The sequence below is a fragment of the Alosa pseudoharengus genome, unplaced genomic scaffold (genome assembly GCF_046254945.1).
Source record: "Alosa pseudoharengus isolate Yale_2024_CS ecotype anadromous, Long Island Sound unplaced genomic scaffold, YU_APseudo_1.1 YU_APseudo_1.1_scf_14, whole genome shotgun sequence".
Classification (NCBI taxonomy): domain Eukaryota; kingdom Metazoa; phylum Chordata; class Actinopteri; order Clupeiformes; family Clupeidae; genus Alosa; species Alosa pseudoharengus.
Genome location: NW_027468609.1, coordinates 7376969 through 7393893, shown reverse-complemented (window position 1 = coordinate 7393893; position 16925 = coordinate 7376969). Strand labels below are relative to the sequence as shown.

The 16925-nt window shown below is 40.3% G+C and overlaps 1 protein-coding gene across 5 annotated transcripts in view; it reads left to right on the top strand.

Moving 5' to 3' along the window:
- Nucleotides 1-16925, top strand: part of LOC143122784 (putative helicase senataxin) — a 32057-nt gene continuing 15132 nt past the window's right edge. Inside the window, exons 1-5 of one of the 5 annotated variants that reach the window (XM_076283661.1) lie at nucleotides 1-201; nucleotides 5457-10844; nucleotides 11093-12677; nucleotides 13913-14027; nucleotides 14203-14382. In XM_076283661.1, the coding sequence (XP_076139776.1) occupies nucleotides 11160-12677; nucleotides 13913-14027; nucleotides 14203-14382 (1813 nt within the window). In that variant the 5' untranslated portion in view covers nucleotides 1-201; nucleotides 5457-10844; nucleotides 11093-11159. Of the gene's footprint in view, nucleotides 202-5456; nucleotides 10845-11089; nucleotides 13252-13912; nucleotides 14028-14202; nucleotides 14383-16925 lie in introns of those variants that run through there. The other 4 variants (XM_076283660.1, XM_076283662.1, XM_076283664.1 and 1 more) reach the window with 4 other exon arrangements.

Here is a 16925-nt window from a genome sequence, read left to right as displayed (position 1 = left end):
TTGCTTTACTTCCGTGTCTTCATTTTGGTGAAGACCACCACGAAGCCCTTCCGCTCTTCTATCAAACTCCGCTCAAGGCTGTTCCACGGGAGGCACAGGAGCAGCGCGCACGGCGCACACATTCGTTGGTGGGATAGGGAGTTTTTATGCTTGTGAACTGGTTTGTCAGGGCAGAAAACGCTATTTCTCCGCTTTTTGAAGGTAGGCTATGTTTTGTTAAATTGATGCGATATATCCTACCGGTTTAGCCTACTCTTAATATTTTTATCTTGCACTTTGCCAAAGTCTTTTTCTAATTTGCCTTATTTATCTTGGCATGTTAGGCATAGACTATTTTGTCTAGCTACACAGTAATAAAGCAGGCAGAAGTTAGTGATGAAAAATAGTAAAATTAAGATTCGCCTAAGTAGGCCTAGTTAGTAGTAGCTAGTAATAGCCTACTAATTCTGTAGCTATTGACTCAATAATCCTTGCCTACCGCAACGCACAATATTTAACAGAAATTTTCACCTCTGCCTGCTCTCTTAAACCTAGCTACCTCTCCTTTTCTATTGTGACTCTTTAGAAGTTATGCATAACCTAGTGTTTTTTTTCTTAGTGTATGTGCCTACATCAATAAATCAGGCAGAATCGGTGGTGCTAACATATTTAAGTTAATTATTTCACCAGAAAATATATGCTCCATAGGGCTGTCCTTGAGATCAAAATGAAATTTGTGATCAAAAATGCTATTAATTTGAGCTATGGTATCATATCTCGACAACACCAGAATACTATTAATATTATTATATATAGATTATTCTAACACAGCTCTTAACACGCATGCTGCTAACTGCTGATAACTTTGCCTGTAACGAATTGTATCTCCGTGATTGACTTTGTTGTGATATGAACAAACTATACGGCTCAAAAAAATTAAGGGAACACTTCAATCATCCACTGGATCGTCTCTGACACTGTTTGGTTAATATACATTATAAATACATAAACAGTAGGGGGGGACTCAAATGAAATCTGAGCCCCCAGCTCCGGGCCGGCTGTGGGTGCTACAACCTCAGGGGGCACCGCCAGCTGTTATTCATCCTTTTCCCGGTAAACAGGGCTCACTTGTGATACAGGGCGACAGAAAAAGCAATGATGGTGGAGGGTTCGAGATAAGGGGCCAGGTGGTAGCCTAACCAAAATGGGTGATGTATGCACTGATCAGTGGATGTACGAGACACAGGGTACATCTATAGCTTCGTGTAGGCAGTATTTTTTTTAAACCGCAAACTTATTTTAAGTGACCAGCGTAGCCTATAGCCTACCTTTTGAAGGAAGCATTTGTTATTTGCGGTTGTCATCTGCATTCCGTAGATCAAGAGCTAGAAGTCTACTGGAGGAAGTGTAGTGGTTGCAGAGTGAAGATGTTACGGGTGTCGTTAAAAGTGTGAAAACAGAAAGAACCTTTTGGAGTTGCGCTGGGCTTATCTTTATTTGGACGCAACATAGCGTTTAAGAAACTATGGAGACTGCTGGTCAAATTATGGCCTAGCCTACCCAACAGGGAAGTGAGTTAATGGGGATTTTACTTTTCCCTTACATTTTTTTTTTAAACAAGTCAGTGGTTTTACAATGTTTTGGTTGGTTTGTATACAACTGAATGTAGCCTATGCAAAATGTAAAGTAGCCTAATGGATTAACATTGATTTGATGTGCTGCATATGGGACAATTATTTATAATTATATAAATTAGGCCTATTAACATATTTAAATAGCTTAGTCTACCTTTAAAAAAATATTGAAGGGAATCCAGTCCAGTAGGCTACACATATCTTTGGCAAGTATAGCCTAGGCTATACAGCAGCCCAGACCCTAAAATTGTGCATTTATAGCTGTGAAGATGATTCACACACAATTATTTTTTCCCCAAAAAATACATTTGGTAAATTCTGTACACATCCAAAATGGTGCAAGTGTTAAAGTTAGTAAAAAAAAAATATTGCATAAAACAGTTTTGTCGTATTTTTTTGGCCGTGGTATACAGGGATGGATTACTGCACAGGCCTACCGGGCCCAAGGGGTCAGGGGGCCCTGAAGCCCAAGCCTTTGCATGGAATCACTGCCTCAATATCAACAAATCAGGATGTAGGCTATGAATCTGATTGAATTTAGCATTGGCCATCCCCAAAATGCACCAGAATACAGGAAATAACATTAAACAAATTAAAGATTTTCTGGGCGAGGACCCCCAAACCCCCCCTCCCACATATACAACAATTAGTGGGGGGCCCTTAATACATCTAGACCAGGGGTGTCAAACTCATTTAGGTTCAGGGGCCACATACAGCCCATCTGATCTCAAGTGGGCCGGACCAGTGAAATAATAGCAAAACATCCTTTGACAACTCCAAATCTCCAGCTTAGTTTTTTCAGTAGGCTATGCTTTACCCTTCAGCCTACATTTGTAGCCTACATAATCACAAGGGATATATTAGATTATTACACATTTATCCAGAGAGGCCAATGAAATTGAAATGAAATGCATTTCACTCTCATAAACAACTGGTTTATTTTTTATAGTTGAGTGGATAGGCCTACATTTTTACATCTGACCACCTGAACCAACTCACTAAACTCAAGTGGGAGCTATGAAGAAAGTTAATATCCTGCCTTAAAAATGTAAATGTGCAAATGTATGAAAAATAAAATGAATTTAACAAACATAAGTTAGCAGTGCATGAGCAATACGATCAACTGATACGATTAGGTTACATCAGATCAAATAATTTTGTAGGCTAGGTGGCGGTGCTGTGTAATAGGCTATCCACCACAAAGGCCAGATCCTGCACCCATTCCGGGCATTTAAATTGCTACTGGTCTGCCTTTTTTCTCCAAGAACTGTCCAATTTCCTCTCGTAGTTCAAAGAAACGCTTGAGTAGTCTACGCCACCTCGGCTTAACCACCGTACTACAGCGTGGTAAGCCAGACAGAATGCCATTATCACTAAGAAAACAGTCAAACTGACGGTGAGTCAGACCTCGCGACCTGATTAAATTTACAGTTTGCACAACCACACTTTAACATGATCCAAGTTTAGTGTTTTACAACACAACACTTCCTGGTGCAAAATACAATAAAATGCCCAAACATCTTGTCCTCCGTTTGCAGGCTGCACTTTGTCTCTGAATTTTGTCGCAACGCCTGCTTTTCTCCCGACAATGTAGCCAAACTGACAGCACAGGACCAGAGCCATAGAGAGAAAGGACCAGTCAACTCCATTTCGGTTATTTCTTTGAAAATTCATAACTCCTCACAGGAATGGGCTAGAGATTTTTTTTTTTTTGACATCGTCAGAAATTTATTCTCTACAAGTCTGGGCCGGATTAAACCATCTAGCGGGCCGCATCCGGCCCGCGGGCCGTATGTTTGACACCCCTGATCTAGACTCAGGGCCCGAAAGTTCATAATCCGCCCATGGTATAATTTTTTTGGCCAAAACTGGTACTACAATCACTTTCAAAATACTGTAGAGCGGTGTACACCGCAGATGTGGTAACTAGAGCAGAGCTGGCAACCCATATGCCGAAACACTACTGACTTTGTGATTACTAGATAGGTGGAGGGTGGCGGATCAAGCTAAAACACAAATAGGTAAACATCAACATCAGTTGAGGGCTGCAACTTCACTTTTTTAAATGACGATATCCTGGCCGGACTACTGTTGTCAGTGATATAAGTATTTGAAATTAGCATGATTTCCTAATGTCTAGTGACAAATCAGGGCCATTTTATGATTAATTGAATTACATTTCTTACATACGGTTCCTTTAAAAGTCTTTAAATTTGCACTTAAAAATTTGGAGATACCCTGTTTAATCAATTAACCAAATTTAATTGATAATTGGGTTCAACTTCACTAGACACACCAGGTATGATTACTGCCAACCCAGTTGAATCTAAACATCACTTAAATGGAACGTGTCTGCCAATGTGAAGTTACCTAAAAGGTCTCAAAAAACAGCACATGATACTGGGATCTGGGACTGATAGTAAAAGTCATTGACATCTAGTATGGAAAGGGTTATACAGCCATTTCTTAGGCGCTGGGACTCCAACAAACCATGGTGAGAGCCATTATCTACAAATGGTGAAAACTCGAAACAGTGGTAAACCTTCCCAGGAGTGGCCAGCCTACCTCAATTCCTCCAAGAGCACATCGGCAACTCATCCAGGAGGTCACAAAAAAAAACAGACTAACATCTAAAGAACTGCAGTCTTTGCGTGTCTTAGTTATTGTCAGTGTTCATGATTCCACAATAAGAAAGAGACTAAAAGAAAGGGCAAAAATTACATCCATGGGAGAGTTGCAAGATGAAAATCACCGCTGGCCAAAAAGAACACAAAGGCTCGTCTCACATTTGCCAAAAAAACGTAGGCCTATTGACTTTTGGGATAATATTCTGTGTACTGATGAGTCAAAAGTGGAACTTTTTGGACGGCGTGGGTGTCATTATATCTGGCATAAAGCTAACACAGCGTCTTACAATAAGAGCATCATACCAACAGTCAAACACTGGAGTCAAATCACTCCAGAAAGTTATATTTTCAACAATTTAATTTGGCAAAGAAATGGACACTTTGCCTGCATGGATCCAATTCATTAACATTATGCTATGGCAGCAACGAGCCAATACATTAGGCTACCTTCAACATTACGTAATATAAAAGTTACGTCATAAAGGGATTCATTATTACGGTAATTTGCCTTGATTATTCAACAAAACGGTTAACTGGTGTTAAATTATCCTTGTCTCACTTATCATTAAAGTTAGCCAGCTTGCATCATGTTATATGTAATACAGTATATACGTTGTATACACCTCCCTCCCGAGACGTGCTAGTGAGAGAGCTAGCAGCCTGGGCTTGTTAGCTCGATTGCTAGTGTGCTTGACTCTCAACAAAGTCCTTTTAGGCAAGTTCCTCCACTCGGCGGCCATATTGTAATGCTTTTTGGGCACTTATCGGGCATGTATTTTGGCAGAACTGCGCGTGCGCAAGGCTTCACGACATCAACCTTGCTCCAGCGGCGAGATCACATCACATGATTGGCACGATGTATTCACAACACACCACATGATTGGCACAATATTGACTTTTTTGCCGCAGAAGGGGCGGGATATGTGTAGAAAACTGCCATATTGGCGTTACAAACTAACCCCATGCATTTCTATGGAGGATTTTTGATTGCTGTGTCTCCTCATTAGAAAGGCTCTGCTCTCGATCTGAGGTGGTGCGTGTGTGCATGCATGCGGGTTTGAATTGGGACGAGTGCAGGGCTGAGCTGTACAGTAAACAGGTCGCAGGTGGCGTGACCCGGATCGGGAGTGAGGTTTTAGGGAAGTGAGTGTAACGGTTGCCAGCTAGTATGTAGTTGGCCCTATTAATGTGCTACGTTTTTTTTTTTTCCCTGGAGGTCGGGGCACCGCTTGCACTGATGCAGAGAGGAGAGGCCCCTCTGGAGCCAACATAGGTTCTGCAGGAGAGAACCGGAAGTGGCCGAGCTCCATTGTATCTTCAGGATCAGATTCGGATGGACAAAGGGTTGTGATGGTGGTATCGGATTGTAGCTGGGGTGTAACAGCTGGAATTGAGGTCTTGTCGCTCCTACAGTACCTGCACTCCTGAATGTGGGAGTCTAGTCATGGTTGGGTTATAGCAACACATATTTCTTGCATGTCTTCTGTGTGAGTGGGGAAGCGTTTGTGTATGTGAAGTGAGAAATGCCCTGGTGGGATGGGAAATGCAATAAAGTAACTAAGCTGTAATGTTGACCATGAACCAGTGGACTGTGGTGTTTTTCTCTGGTAGAATGCACTTTGCAGCTGGACCAATTTTGCACGTTGTCTGAACTGACTGTCAGAACAGTAGGACTGAGTAAAATCAGCGTAAATGGAAGCACCAGATGGTCAAGGCAAACAACACCAGGTACAAGAAATGGCCTATACAGGGACCGCTTTTTCCTAAATTAGTTAGGGTGAAACTAAAAACAAGTGCTACGATGCAAATGCAATTATAGTCAAATGAGGCATAATGCAAATGCAATTTAATGTGTAGATCAGGCACATTGCAAAATCCTAGAAAGCACATATATTTTTATGTATAAATGGAAAAAGGGTTCCACCATTATAACAAGCCCAGCTCAATTCTGTTAATACTCATAGAGCATACTCTTCATCCTATTGCCTGACAGTTCAGTCTAGACATTGTTCCTATTGTATTCTCACTGCAATACGGTGAATGAAAGGATCAACAGTGTCTCAGCATCTCTCGTCTTCGTTGTCTCCATTGGACGCTTGGTTCCAGAGTGCTAATTGAATCACTCTATTGAAAGAGGTTCAGATGTGGAATTTTCCACGACAGATCCTTTCCCATTTCTGAGCTATGAATTAATGAATGGAGCCTGATTGTTAGAGATGGGGAAGCCATTTACAAACATTTTATTCTGTTCAGAAGCTTTGGGGAATTAACTAATGCTGTGATTTCATCGTTGGATGTCTTAGACCCACATCATGAAATCATAGGCATAGGTGTGGATGATGATGAGGATGTGGAAGATCGGTAGATTTGTGAATAAAATTAATCCTACGGCCCAATAAAATATCTGTCACTAAGGCTGACTGTGTCTACATGGAGCTCCAAAAAGGAGCACCGCTCTAAAACAAGCCCGGAGTAGGCAGCTGGCGCGAGAGTGGAATCCTGCCTATGTGAACCCCAAGCTAAGTGTACAAGAGGGAACTGAATTTGCTATAGTGAGTACAGAACAGGGGTATAGGCTGAGATTCAAAATGATAGGATCGCGAGAGGTGCAAGGCCACTTCTTTACCTCATTGAAGGAATTAGTGGAGCTTTGAACTAGTGAGTTAGTATATCTACAACACCATCAAATGCATCAAATTATTGTTGTGTCTTTATTGTATACTGAAAATGACATGGCTGTAGACTGAAATAGTAAAACACAAATAAGGGCTTGGAACCTATAAGTAACCCATAGGGGCAGCTGTTCAGTGAGGTCAGAGGTCAGAGAGAGTAAATAGAATAAAGACCTAAGCTCTACCTATGCATTACCTAGTTTGGTAATGGAGATATTCTAAGCTCACAAAAACAAGTTATGATTACTTGTAAGAATATAAAAGCCAAGCACAATAAGTCAGAGCAGCTTGCTTCATGAACCAAGTCTGAGTTTGAATCAGTTGATCAGAATTCGACACAATGTTTTGAGTGGTGATAACCATTACCAAAAAACAGGTATACTTAAAGTTAATTTTTGCAGTATAATTTGTAAGTATAATTCCCAGTTTACTTTAGGTAGTTTATTACTGCATTATAAATGTACTTATGGTACACTTTGTTTATCCTTCTTCGGACTTAAAATTAGCCCACTTTCAGTTTATAATAGTAAACCTGTAAGTACTGAGAACTATACTGTAAACTAGGGAAGATACTAGTTATATTCTTCGAGTACACCTTTTAGTTAATTATAGTACATTATAGTGTAAGTATTTTTAAGGTGTAAAAGTAGTAAACTGTTAAGTGTACTTCAAGTGAAGTTATAGTTGTAATGTTTACTAATACACTGCATGTATCTTACTTATTTACTGTATATACTGCATTTATATCACATATTCACAAATGGCGCAGGCCTCCATGCAGGGTGTCAACTGGCACATTGGGAGCAGTTTTGGGGTTATAGGAATGTTCTGGAGCAAAAACAACCTAGGGTCTGCGCTGCATTCATTAATCAACTTGCTAAGCCTTCCTTCATTGTGGCTGCAACAGGAAGCTAAGGTATTATAAAAACACACACTTCATAAAATAACATTTTTACAACCTTTCGAAACACAAGAGTTACAATACTTTGATTTGTCTGTACTTTCATTAGGTAGCACCGATTTTGTAAAAACTTTTTTCCAACTAATTGTACTCTGTGACATAGAGCAACAGGAGCATTTTCAGTTTTTTTGTAGTGACTACAACAGACCCGTAAGATGTTAAAATGCAGCCTGACACTACACAGACTACTCCAAAGCTGCCCCTTTTTTTTATTGAGTGGTGCCACAATATAATATTATAATAGCCTCAAATCTAACTGTCAGTAAGCCCACCAGCCCTAGACTCTATACTCTAAAGAATTAGTGGGTGGTGGGTAGGCCATGATGCCACTGACTGCGCTTGATCTTTTTAAACTCCTCTATGAGACTATACTGTATGCCCAAGGAACGTCAGTTCAGTCTTGTAAAAATACAGCAAAGGTGCAGAACAGGAAAAAACTGAAAAGTGATTTAAAAATATACAGGTGTAGTGATTATGAAAAACTATTTAAACAGAAGTACAGGTGCGGAACAGCTGAAGATTTAGTTAAATATTTCAGCAATGGCACAGGAGAAGAATACAGGAAGCTGAAAACAAGCTGCAGAAGAGTGCTGCTAGTTCGACAGTGGTGCCTCATTTCATTTCTGTGGCAAAGGTGCAGCAAACAGGAAGCTGAAGTTTCAGTTCATTTAGCAAAAGTGGCAGTGTGCCAAAGAGCACAGTCTCACCTTGAGTTTACTGAAGGCACAAAATAGTGCTGCTTCAGGCCATTGGCTCATTGTGATGTGTATAGGCTTCATATCATAGATATACACTACCAGTCAAACGTTTTGAGACACTTAGAAATTTCCATTCCATTCTCCATTATAGACAGAATACTAGCTAAAAAATTAGGCAGCAGTTTTCAGATTACATAATGTAATCTGAAAAGTTTATAAGTGTCCAAACTTTTGACTGTTAGTGTATATCTGGCAGTGTATATCTATGCTTTGTATGAATAGAAACTTAAATTAGTTTCTCCTCAGCATTTTGTATTTTGTTGAGGTGTTGTTTTAATATTAGTTTAATTTTGGTGTACATTACGCATTCCCCATAAATCACTTTTGAATTTGGACCCTCCCTTATCTCTATCTGTCGGCAGAGAAATTATGAATTCCTAGAATAATGGTGGCTGGTGGTGCCTTTCAAGGTTGTTTGAAAACGGCCTTGCCATCTGCTTCGATTCTTAGGCTTCAGGTCAGATAGATGTGTCTCATAATCTGTGGGAGGCCATTGTAGTATGTGTCTTTCCCGAGGTCAGCCCTCAATGATTTCATCAACTTGTTTCATGTTTTCTCTTCACATTCTGTGTCTTCTCTTTGGTACTTTAATAAATATACTACAAATGTTCACAAAGGTTTCCTGCTGTGCAGGATCTATGGTTGGGTAGTAATGTTGTGTTTAACAGTTGTTGGCAGACAGCACATGTTTACATGGAGTGTCTTTTTAGATACCAGCTACACCATGCAATGTGTTACAGTAGCTACAGTTTAGTTTCATCCTAACTAGCCTGGAAAGCAGGACAGTGTAGGGTGGCTACATATCAGTTTCTAATATGTCAATGCCTACCTTCTTTCCTCCTTATTTTACTTTCATCTTTTACTTCCAAGCCTTTCCAATGGATACAAATATTTTTACTTCTTCAGTTACCCAGCTGCTTCATCAGATTGTTTTTTTTTTTTGTCATATGGCAGAATCGTTGTATTGTGATTAGGACTGTGGAATAATGATTATTTGGTTGATTAACGTGTCATTTGCAGTCAGTTTAGTTTGTAGTTAGTCAGATTAGTTGTTTGGTGTAGAAAATTATGATAATAGATATTCAGTTCACTGTTGTTGAGTAAGAAACCAAAAAAAAAAAAATCAGAATTGTATCAATTGTTTATTTAAAGTTTACTCAAACCGATTGATGAATTATCAAAATAGTTAGTGATTAATAGTTAATCTAAACTAATCGATTCATTTTTGCAGCTCTAATTGTGATCTAGGCATCTTGGGCAATGTGATTCCCACCCCTACTATAATCATCAATTGATGATGATCTGTGTTCACTTCACTTTCACTTTTTAGGTTCAAGTCTGCCAAGTATGCCCCCATTAATTGGGGTGATGAAGGACAGGCAGTAAAGGACTTGATGTTGGCCATATTTGGGAGAGCACTTTTCACTATTCACAGTAGGGATGTAATGCCTTCTCTGTAAAGGAGCTGAAGTAACATCCAAGAAAGGCTTATAAGATGTATAAGACAGAAGCACACTAAGCTTCATTAGAGCCATCTATGACATTCTTACCCAGTAACCAGTAGCTTGCGAAGGACCCATTGATTATTTTGCCTTTGACAAACACTAGCAACCCTACAGCACATACCCAAGTGCTGCAAGGCCAGCCTCATCCAAGGAGACTACACCTGGAGGCATAACCAGATGCTTTGGCAACTTGGGCTGGTGCTAAAGGAAAGGAGGACTAACAACAATGCCCTCTTTCGCAACCCTGGGCCTTTTGGAAGCAGGAAAAATATCAAAGAGGGCAACTGCAGGAAAGAAATCAAGCCTAATGAATGCACCCCAAGACTGAGAGATGATGGTTGATCTAGACCAGAGATCTTTATAACTAGTCCCAAGCCATATCAGATCTGTGTTCAGCCTCACAAAAATGTTGGTGCTGTTGGTGTTACAGAGGAATGCTGTTTATGAACAGAACAACTTTAGCCTAATCCAATCTAACAACTAAAGCAACACAAAAAGGCTTGAAAACACATTGACATTTGTGGCCATGTCAACTACCAAACTTCTGAAAGGGATATGAGTCTGAGGGCAGATCCCTGACATGGTTTGAGGTTGCTATATGAGGCTTCCCAGTGAAGCAGCAACTGGCTCTGGCTACTGGCAGTTTACTCTGATGCCCTAAATGTTTCCAGATGGAAAAATCCTGAATTTTCCTGTATGAAGTTCCCTGTGAGTTGTCTTGCTCACCATGTCTATGTTATGTCTTATGCTCCACACTATAATAATTCTTGTCCTATTGACAGTGACAGCTTGATACCGTTACATACATATTCTGATACATATTCTTGGGCTGACAATCAACCCTGTGTATGTGTGTTTGTGTGTCGGGGGGGGGGGGCAGTTCAAACACTTCACCAATTAAATGGATGGTCCAAAATAAAAAAGTACATGTTTTACTTTCCCCTCTCCTCCAGCAGAGACAGCGGCAGTGGAGTCACCTTTTGTTGGCCACGTCCCTCTGTGTTCCATTAAAGAGGAGCAAATATGGAGAAAAGAGTGAAATTTCCACATCTGAAGCCTGACTTCGCCAAACTGCGGCGGGATATATCATCTCATCTCATCAGTAAGAACCTGGTCAAGATCAAACCAGATGGTGTGGGTGGTGTCAACCCACCTGATCTGCCCTCAGAAGAGAAAAGACGACCAGAGATTCCTCGTCCTTCAACCTCTAACTGTGATCAGACATCACACTGGCCAGATGAAATGGTAGACGACAATGAGCCCCAGAAACCTGTAATACGAGGAGTAAAGGATGGGAGTGAGGTGGGCGATATCGCCATTTTCGTGATAGACCATGATGATGTTCCTGAGATTTCAAAAGCCCCAAAAGGCTTTGAAACTGAGACTGGCAAACCTAAATCACCACTGAAACAACCTTCAAAGATACCAAAGAAACCACAAATACCTATCATTCCGGCGCAACCTCTCCGAAGGAGAGGAAAAGCTTACCATGTGACTCAGACAGCAAATGTCAAAACGAATATCAAAGCGCAGGTTCATACTCCAAGCACTTCCTGTGTCAACAACCCTGCCATTGTTCCCACTAAGAATGTCCAAGACTCGTCAATTGGGGAGTTCTCGGGATTGAGTAGGCGTAAAAGGAGGGCTTCTGAACAATCTGAGGATTCCTTGGAATATTTGAGACAGCTGCGCCGTCATGGCCAGGAGGGGCAGGAGGTGAAGAAATTTAAACCTGCCTCCACCCGTAAGAAAAAGGGCAAACATTTAAAGAAGCTGCAGCTAGATCCTCAGGAAATGCAGTTCCACAAACTGAACCGTGATCAGCTACAGAAGGCGACTGCAACTCCCTTGTCTCCAACTAAGCATACCAAGAAAGCCAAACCTTGTGTCAGTGAAGGAGAAAAGCATGTGATGAGTGAGGAGAAAAAGGGCAATAATACTGTTTCAATACCTGGAGAACAACCTGTTCAGTCTCTCTCTTCACCCCAACCTCCAACATTACAAAGATCCACCTCCTTGCACGAAAAGGATGAGTCATTGAAAGCTGGCATGTCTTCGATGTTGACCACCACAAAGATATTTAGCCCTAGTTCACGCAATGATACACTGATGAAAGATATGACGAAACTCACACCTTCCAAACCAAAGATGGGCCACCAAGCCCATGTGCCTCTGCCACTTGTACCACCACCAGGACTTCCATCAGCTCAGCCTGAATTCAGACACCCTCCCATACCCAAAGTGCCACCTTTTCCCCCTCAATCTGATAAGCAAGTCTACGAAACTTTTCCACAGCCACCCCCCATAGACAAGAGGTATCCCCGCACTGAAGCATTTATGTCATCAGGGAGACAGAAGGCGTCCATTCTCAAGGAAAAAATTCTGAAATGGAAGTACAGCTTTTTTAAGGACTATGAGCAGTTTGGTCCTCCAGAGGCTCTCTGTGATCTGCCACTAAAGCTGGTACCACGGACCTTTCAATCATTTAAAGACTATTACGAGACATTTCTCCCTCTGCTGCTTACCAACACATTTGAGGAGGTTTGTCCTACATTGTGTCCTGTATCCACATATACTGTATACATTACATATCATGTGTATTGGCCAATTCCACGGAAAATGGACTATTTGTCACATCCATAATGCCAGTGAAATGCCTTGGCATTTGTATGATGTGAATGATAACATTCATTTTTTGTGCATTTTTTGTCATGTACATTCTTTAGCCAAAAAATAGCAAATGCTCAAATTTCATGTAATCATTCACATCATACCATATCATCACATTTTATTGGCGTTATGGATGTTACAAAAAACATAATTTTCCATGGAATTGCCTTATTGCAATCTGCTTACAGGTCTGTTTTCTATACGAGAGCAGAAGTTCCCGATTCTTCCCTCCCTTTCTGCTCTTTTTTTGTTTGTTTGTTTGTTTCTCCTAGCTCTTCATACGTGTTTTATTTCACCATTAGATTGTGGAACGGATCACACCTTATTGAGTTAATTTGTGGATTTTAAATTATTTTGAGTAATTTTGTTTTAAACAAAATTTTTATTATAGTAATCATTTTTTTATGAAATGTGCTTGGAATACAGTCATCAAGTTGGTTTAGAGGTATGGATGCCTGATTGTATTTGCAAATTTTATTTTATTTAAAATTGGTCACTTGAACAGCCTTTGTGAAGTAGTATCATAATTTTGTACGCTGTTTGTTGTGTTCTAGCCTTTGTTAAACAGTCTCATATTTTTTTGTACAAACTATTTGTCTCTGGGCCAGGGGTGCGTTTCCCAAAACCATAGTTGCTAACCTGTTAGTTGGCAATGGGAAATTGCATTGCAACCAACAAAGTTGCTATGGTTTTGGGAAACGCACCCCAGGATAGTTGTAGTTCAACAATGTTTTTTGGGATTGTGGTCTGCATTTGCTAAAATCTTGATTTAGCTAGATCCACAATATAATAGTTAATCCATAGATGTGTTATCTGTCATTATGACTCAAAGTTTGAAGTTGGACTGTCTGTCAGTTCCTAAGACCTTAATTAAGTGACCATTCCTTAATTTAAGACTCAATCTATCAGAGTTTAACTTGAGTGTTTCATTCTCCCTGCTGTTGTTCCATGCTAAAAGCTATATCTAGCATTTCTACATTCACACACACAACGTGGTATATATTGATGGATCAGATTGAAACGAACCCCTTTAATGTATCGAAAAACTTGAATGTATGAGCATAATGTGGTATCTGGATGTTTATATAATCTGGTTTGCTTCACAGCTGGTCAGTGAGTGGCTGAGGGAGGACCGGGTCAAACTGAAGCTGATGGTTCAGTCTGTTGATTACGGGTCTTTGGATACTGGCCTCTTCACTGTCACCAATGCTAATTTTACTGGTAAAAACCCCCCTCCCTGTCTTGAATGCCTACTTTCTACACCATCTGCTTCTCTAGTCTTTCTCCTGCATTTGTCTTGCATCTCCATACCAATAAGAATAGTCAGCTGTCTGCCTATGTGAAATAATGGTTAAGTGTTTGAGTGATTCTAACTGTGTGTATGTGTCTTGAACAGCAAATCTCACTCCCCAGCAGGAGTCTCAACAGTTCTACCCAAAAGAGGACGAAGTTGTGATCCTATGGCTCCCACAAAACACGGCTTCAAATACTTACTCGCACTTCAACGATGAACACAAACCAGATGATTGTGAACCACAACCACACTTTGGTGTCGTTTCCCACAGTGAAATTACAGGTATGACCTGTGATCATATTTCTAGTTTTAAGTTTCTTCTTCTATCATTTTCAGTCAGGTTAACCTGGTCAAGCTGTAGTTTCAAGAGCGGACCTTTTCAGGTCTGATGTGGGTCTTTGGGAGCTTCCCAAACACTCCCCCACAACCTTATTCACTCTTGCCCATAGACTGTAGAATGCTGGATGGGCATTCTTATGTCTTATTGTTATTATTATATGGCCCTGTAGCAAACTGAATTTGGATGACCATGACCAAAAAAGATCCTGTAGAAAAACTGAGAGAACATGGAAGAAATCTAAGCTACAAGTTCACCGTTCCATTCTAACAAAAAAAATAGCAAACTATAATGAAACTATAATATATGAGATAAGGATCCACTTATCTAAGGTAATTGCTGAAAACAATGGAAACTCTAGGATCTAGGATGTAGGCTTCTATAACCCCAAATCAGAAAAAGTTGGGATGTTGTGGTCAAAAATCTCCAGGCACACTCAGGTGTGAGAAATCACTGCAGGTTTATTCACCGGGAGCAAGTCACTGGCAACAGCACGTTCCAGTAACACTACTCGAAGTTATTTAGGGCGAGACCCCATCTTATACATGTTAGTTACATTGTGGTAATACAAATCCCATGAGTACAATGTTCTTTTCCAAAACTCCTCATACTTGCAGAAATACAACAATACCCACTTCTTGGACATAGCATGTGGCCATAAGTCATGTGGCTACTCCAAGTAAGTAAGATAATTGGTCAATACAATATACATCCTTCAGCATTTTCTTGCCATAGTCCATTTCCTGTCAGGATATTCCTAATATTACTGCCTCAGGCAGAATATCCTTAACTCGTGACAAAGGGGGTCGCATGACCTTTATTAGAAAGTCGTGACACGGAGAGAGCAAATGACAGACAAAGCAAAGTTGATGCACAGTATTGAATGTATAGAAAAGCACACACATAATATATGAACACGTATTGTTAATCACTTCTATGTAATAAGATTAGTTAGAAATCCAACATTTCTACTACAATGTAGAATGTAAAATGTTAATAAAAAACAGAATGTAATAATCAGCAAATCTCTTGCAAAAAGGACACAGACAACATATCAAATGTTGAAAATGACAAATTTGTCAATTTAATGGAAAATATATGTTAATTTTGAATGTGACAACATGTTTCAGAAAAAGTTGGGACGGGGGTAACAAAATGCTGGAAAGTTGTGTAATGATAAAGAAAACAAAAGGAGGAATGTTTCACAACTAATTAGGGTAACTGGCAACACAATTGGGTATGAAAAAGAGCATCCCAGAGAGGCAGGGTGTCTTCAAAGTGAAGATTCATCACTCTGTGTAAACCTGTGTGCAACTATTTGGGGAGTTCATCATCTACAGGTCATAATATTATTAAAACATTCAGAGAATCCAGAGAAATCTTTGCAAACAAGGGAAAGAGCTGAAAAAACAATACTGGACGGCCTTGGACCTCAGATGCCTATCCATGTATCCAACCTATCCAACATGTTTTAGTGCTCAGTTTGAAATCCAACATATATGAGGGTGTGGAGGAGCATTTGTGCCTACAGCATGGGCATCTTGCACATTTTGGCAAAGCACAATCAATTCTGAATGAGCAACATGTATTACCATCCAGACAATGTCTTTTCCAGGGAAGACCTTGCATATTTCAGGAAAACAATGGCAAAATGAATTCTGCACATATTTAAACAGTAATTCCTCATAGATGGCCTGTCTGCAGTCCAGACTTGTCAAATTAGAATGGAATGAAATCGGGGAGTAATGGAACAACATTTCATTCTCAAAACTCTAGCAACTGGTCTCCTCAGTTCCTAAACATTTACAGAATTTTGTTAAATGAAGAGGTGAAGCAGCACAGTGGTAAACATTCCTTGTCCCAACTTTTTTTGAAACATGTTGCTGGCATAAAATGAAAAATGAACATATGTTATATCTCACTACATCCTCCCTCTCTTCCCAGTTCACACTAACTGCCTTTCTGATTTAAAGCTATGGATGCAAGATAACTTTCTAAAACTCAACACAGTGTTACGACCCCTACGCCCCTTCAGGCCTGACATGGCCAGTGCACGGGCAATGCCGGCCTAGCTGGTCTAATTGGCTAATCATGCACACCTGGTCAAGGTGTGTGGGTATTTAAGGGGTTGTTCTCTCTCTTGATTTGGGGCACTTTTCTGTTAGGCACATTCTGTTGCAGGCACCTCTGGGTTATCTCTCTCACCGGCGCTTTCTTTCTATCTTGGAACATCATACTGACTTTGGCATACACGCACCCACATGAACACACTTGCATACATGCTTTTACTTTCCCCTAGACATTTTTTGGTAATGGTTATTTATTGCTTTTGGCTTAGAGCCGGGTCGTAACAACAGATAAAACTGAAATCCTTCTCATCAGCCCCAAACCTCAACTATCCAAATTTCATAGTCTCAGTCTGAACATTGATGGTACAAATGTCAAATCCGCTCCTGTTGTCAGAAACCTTGGCATACTGGTTGACTCC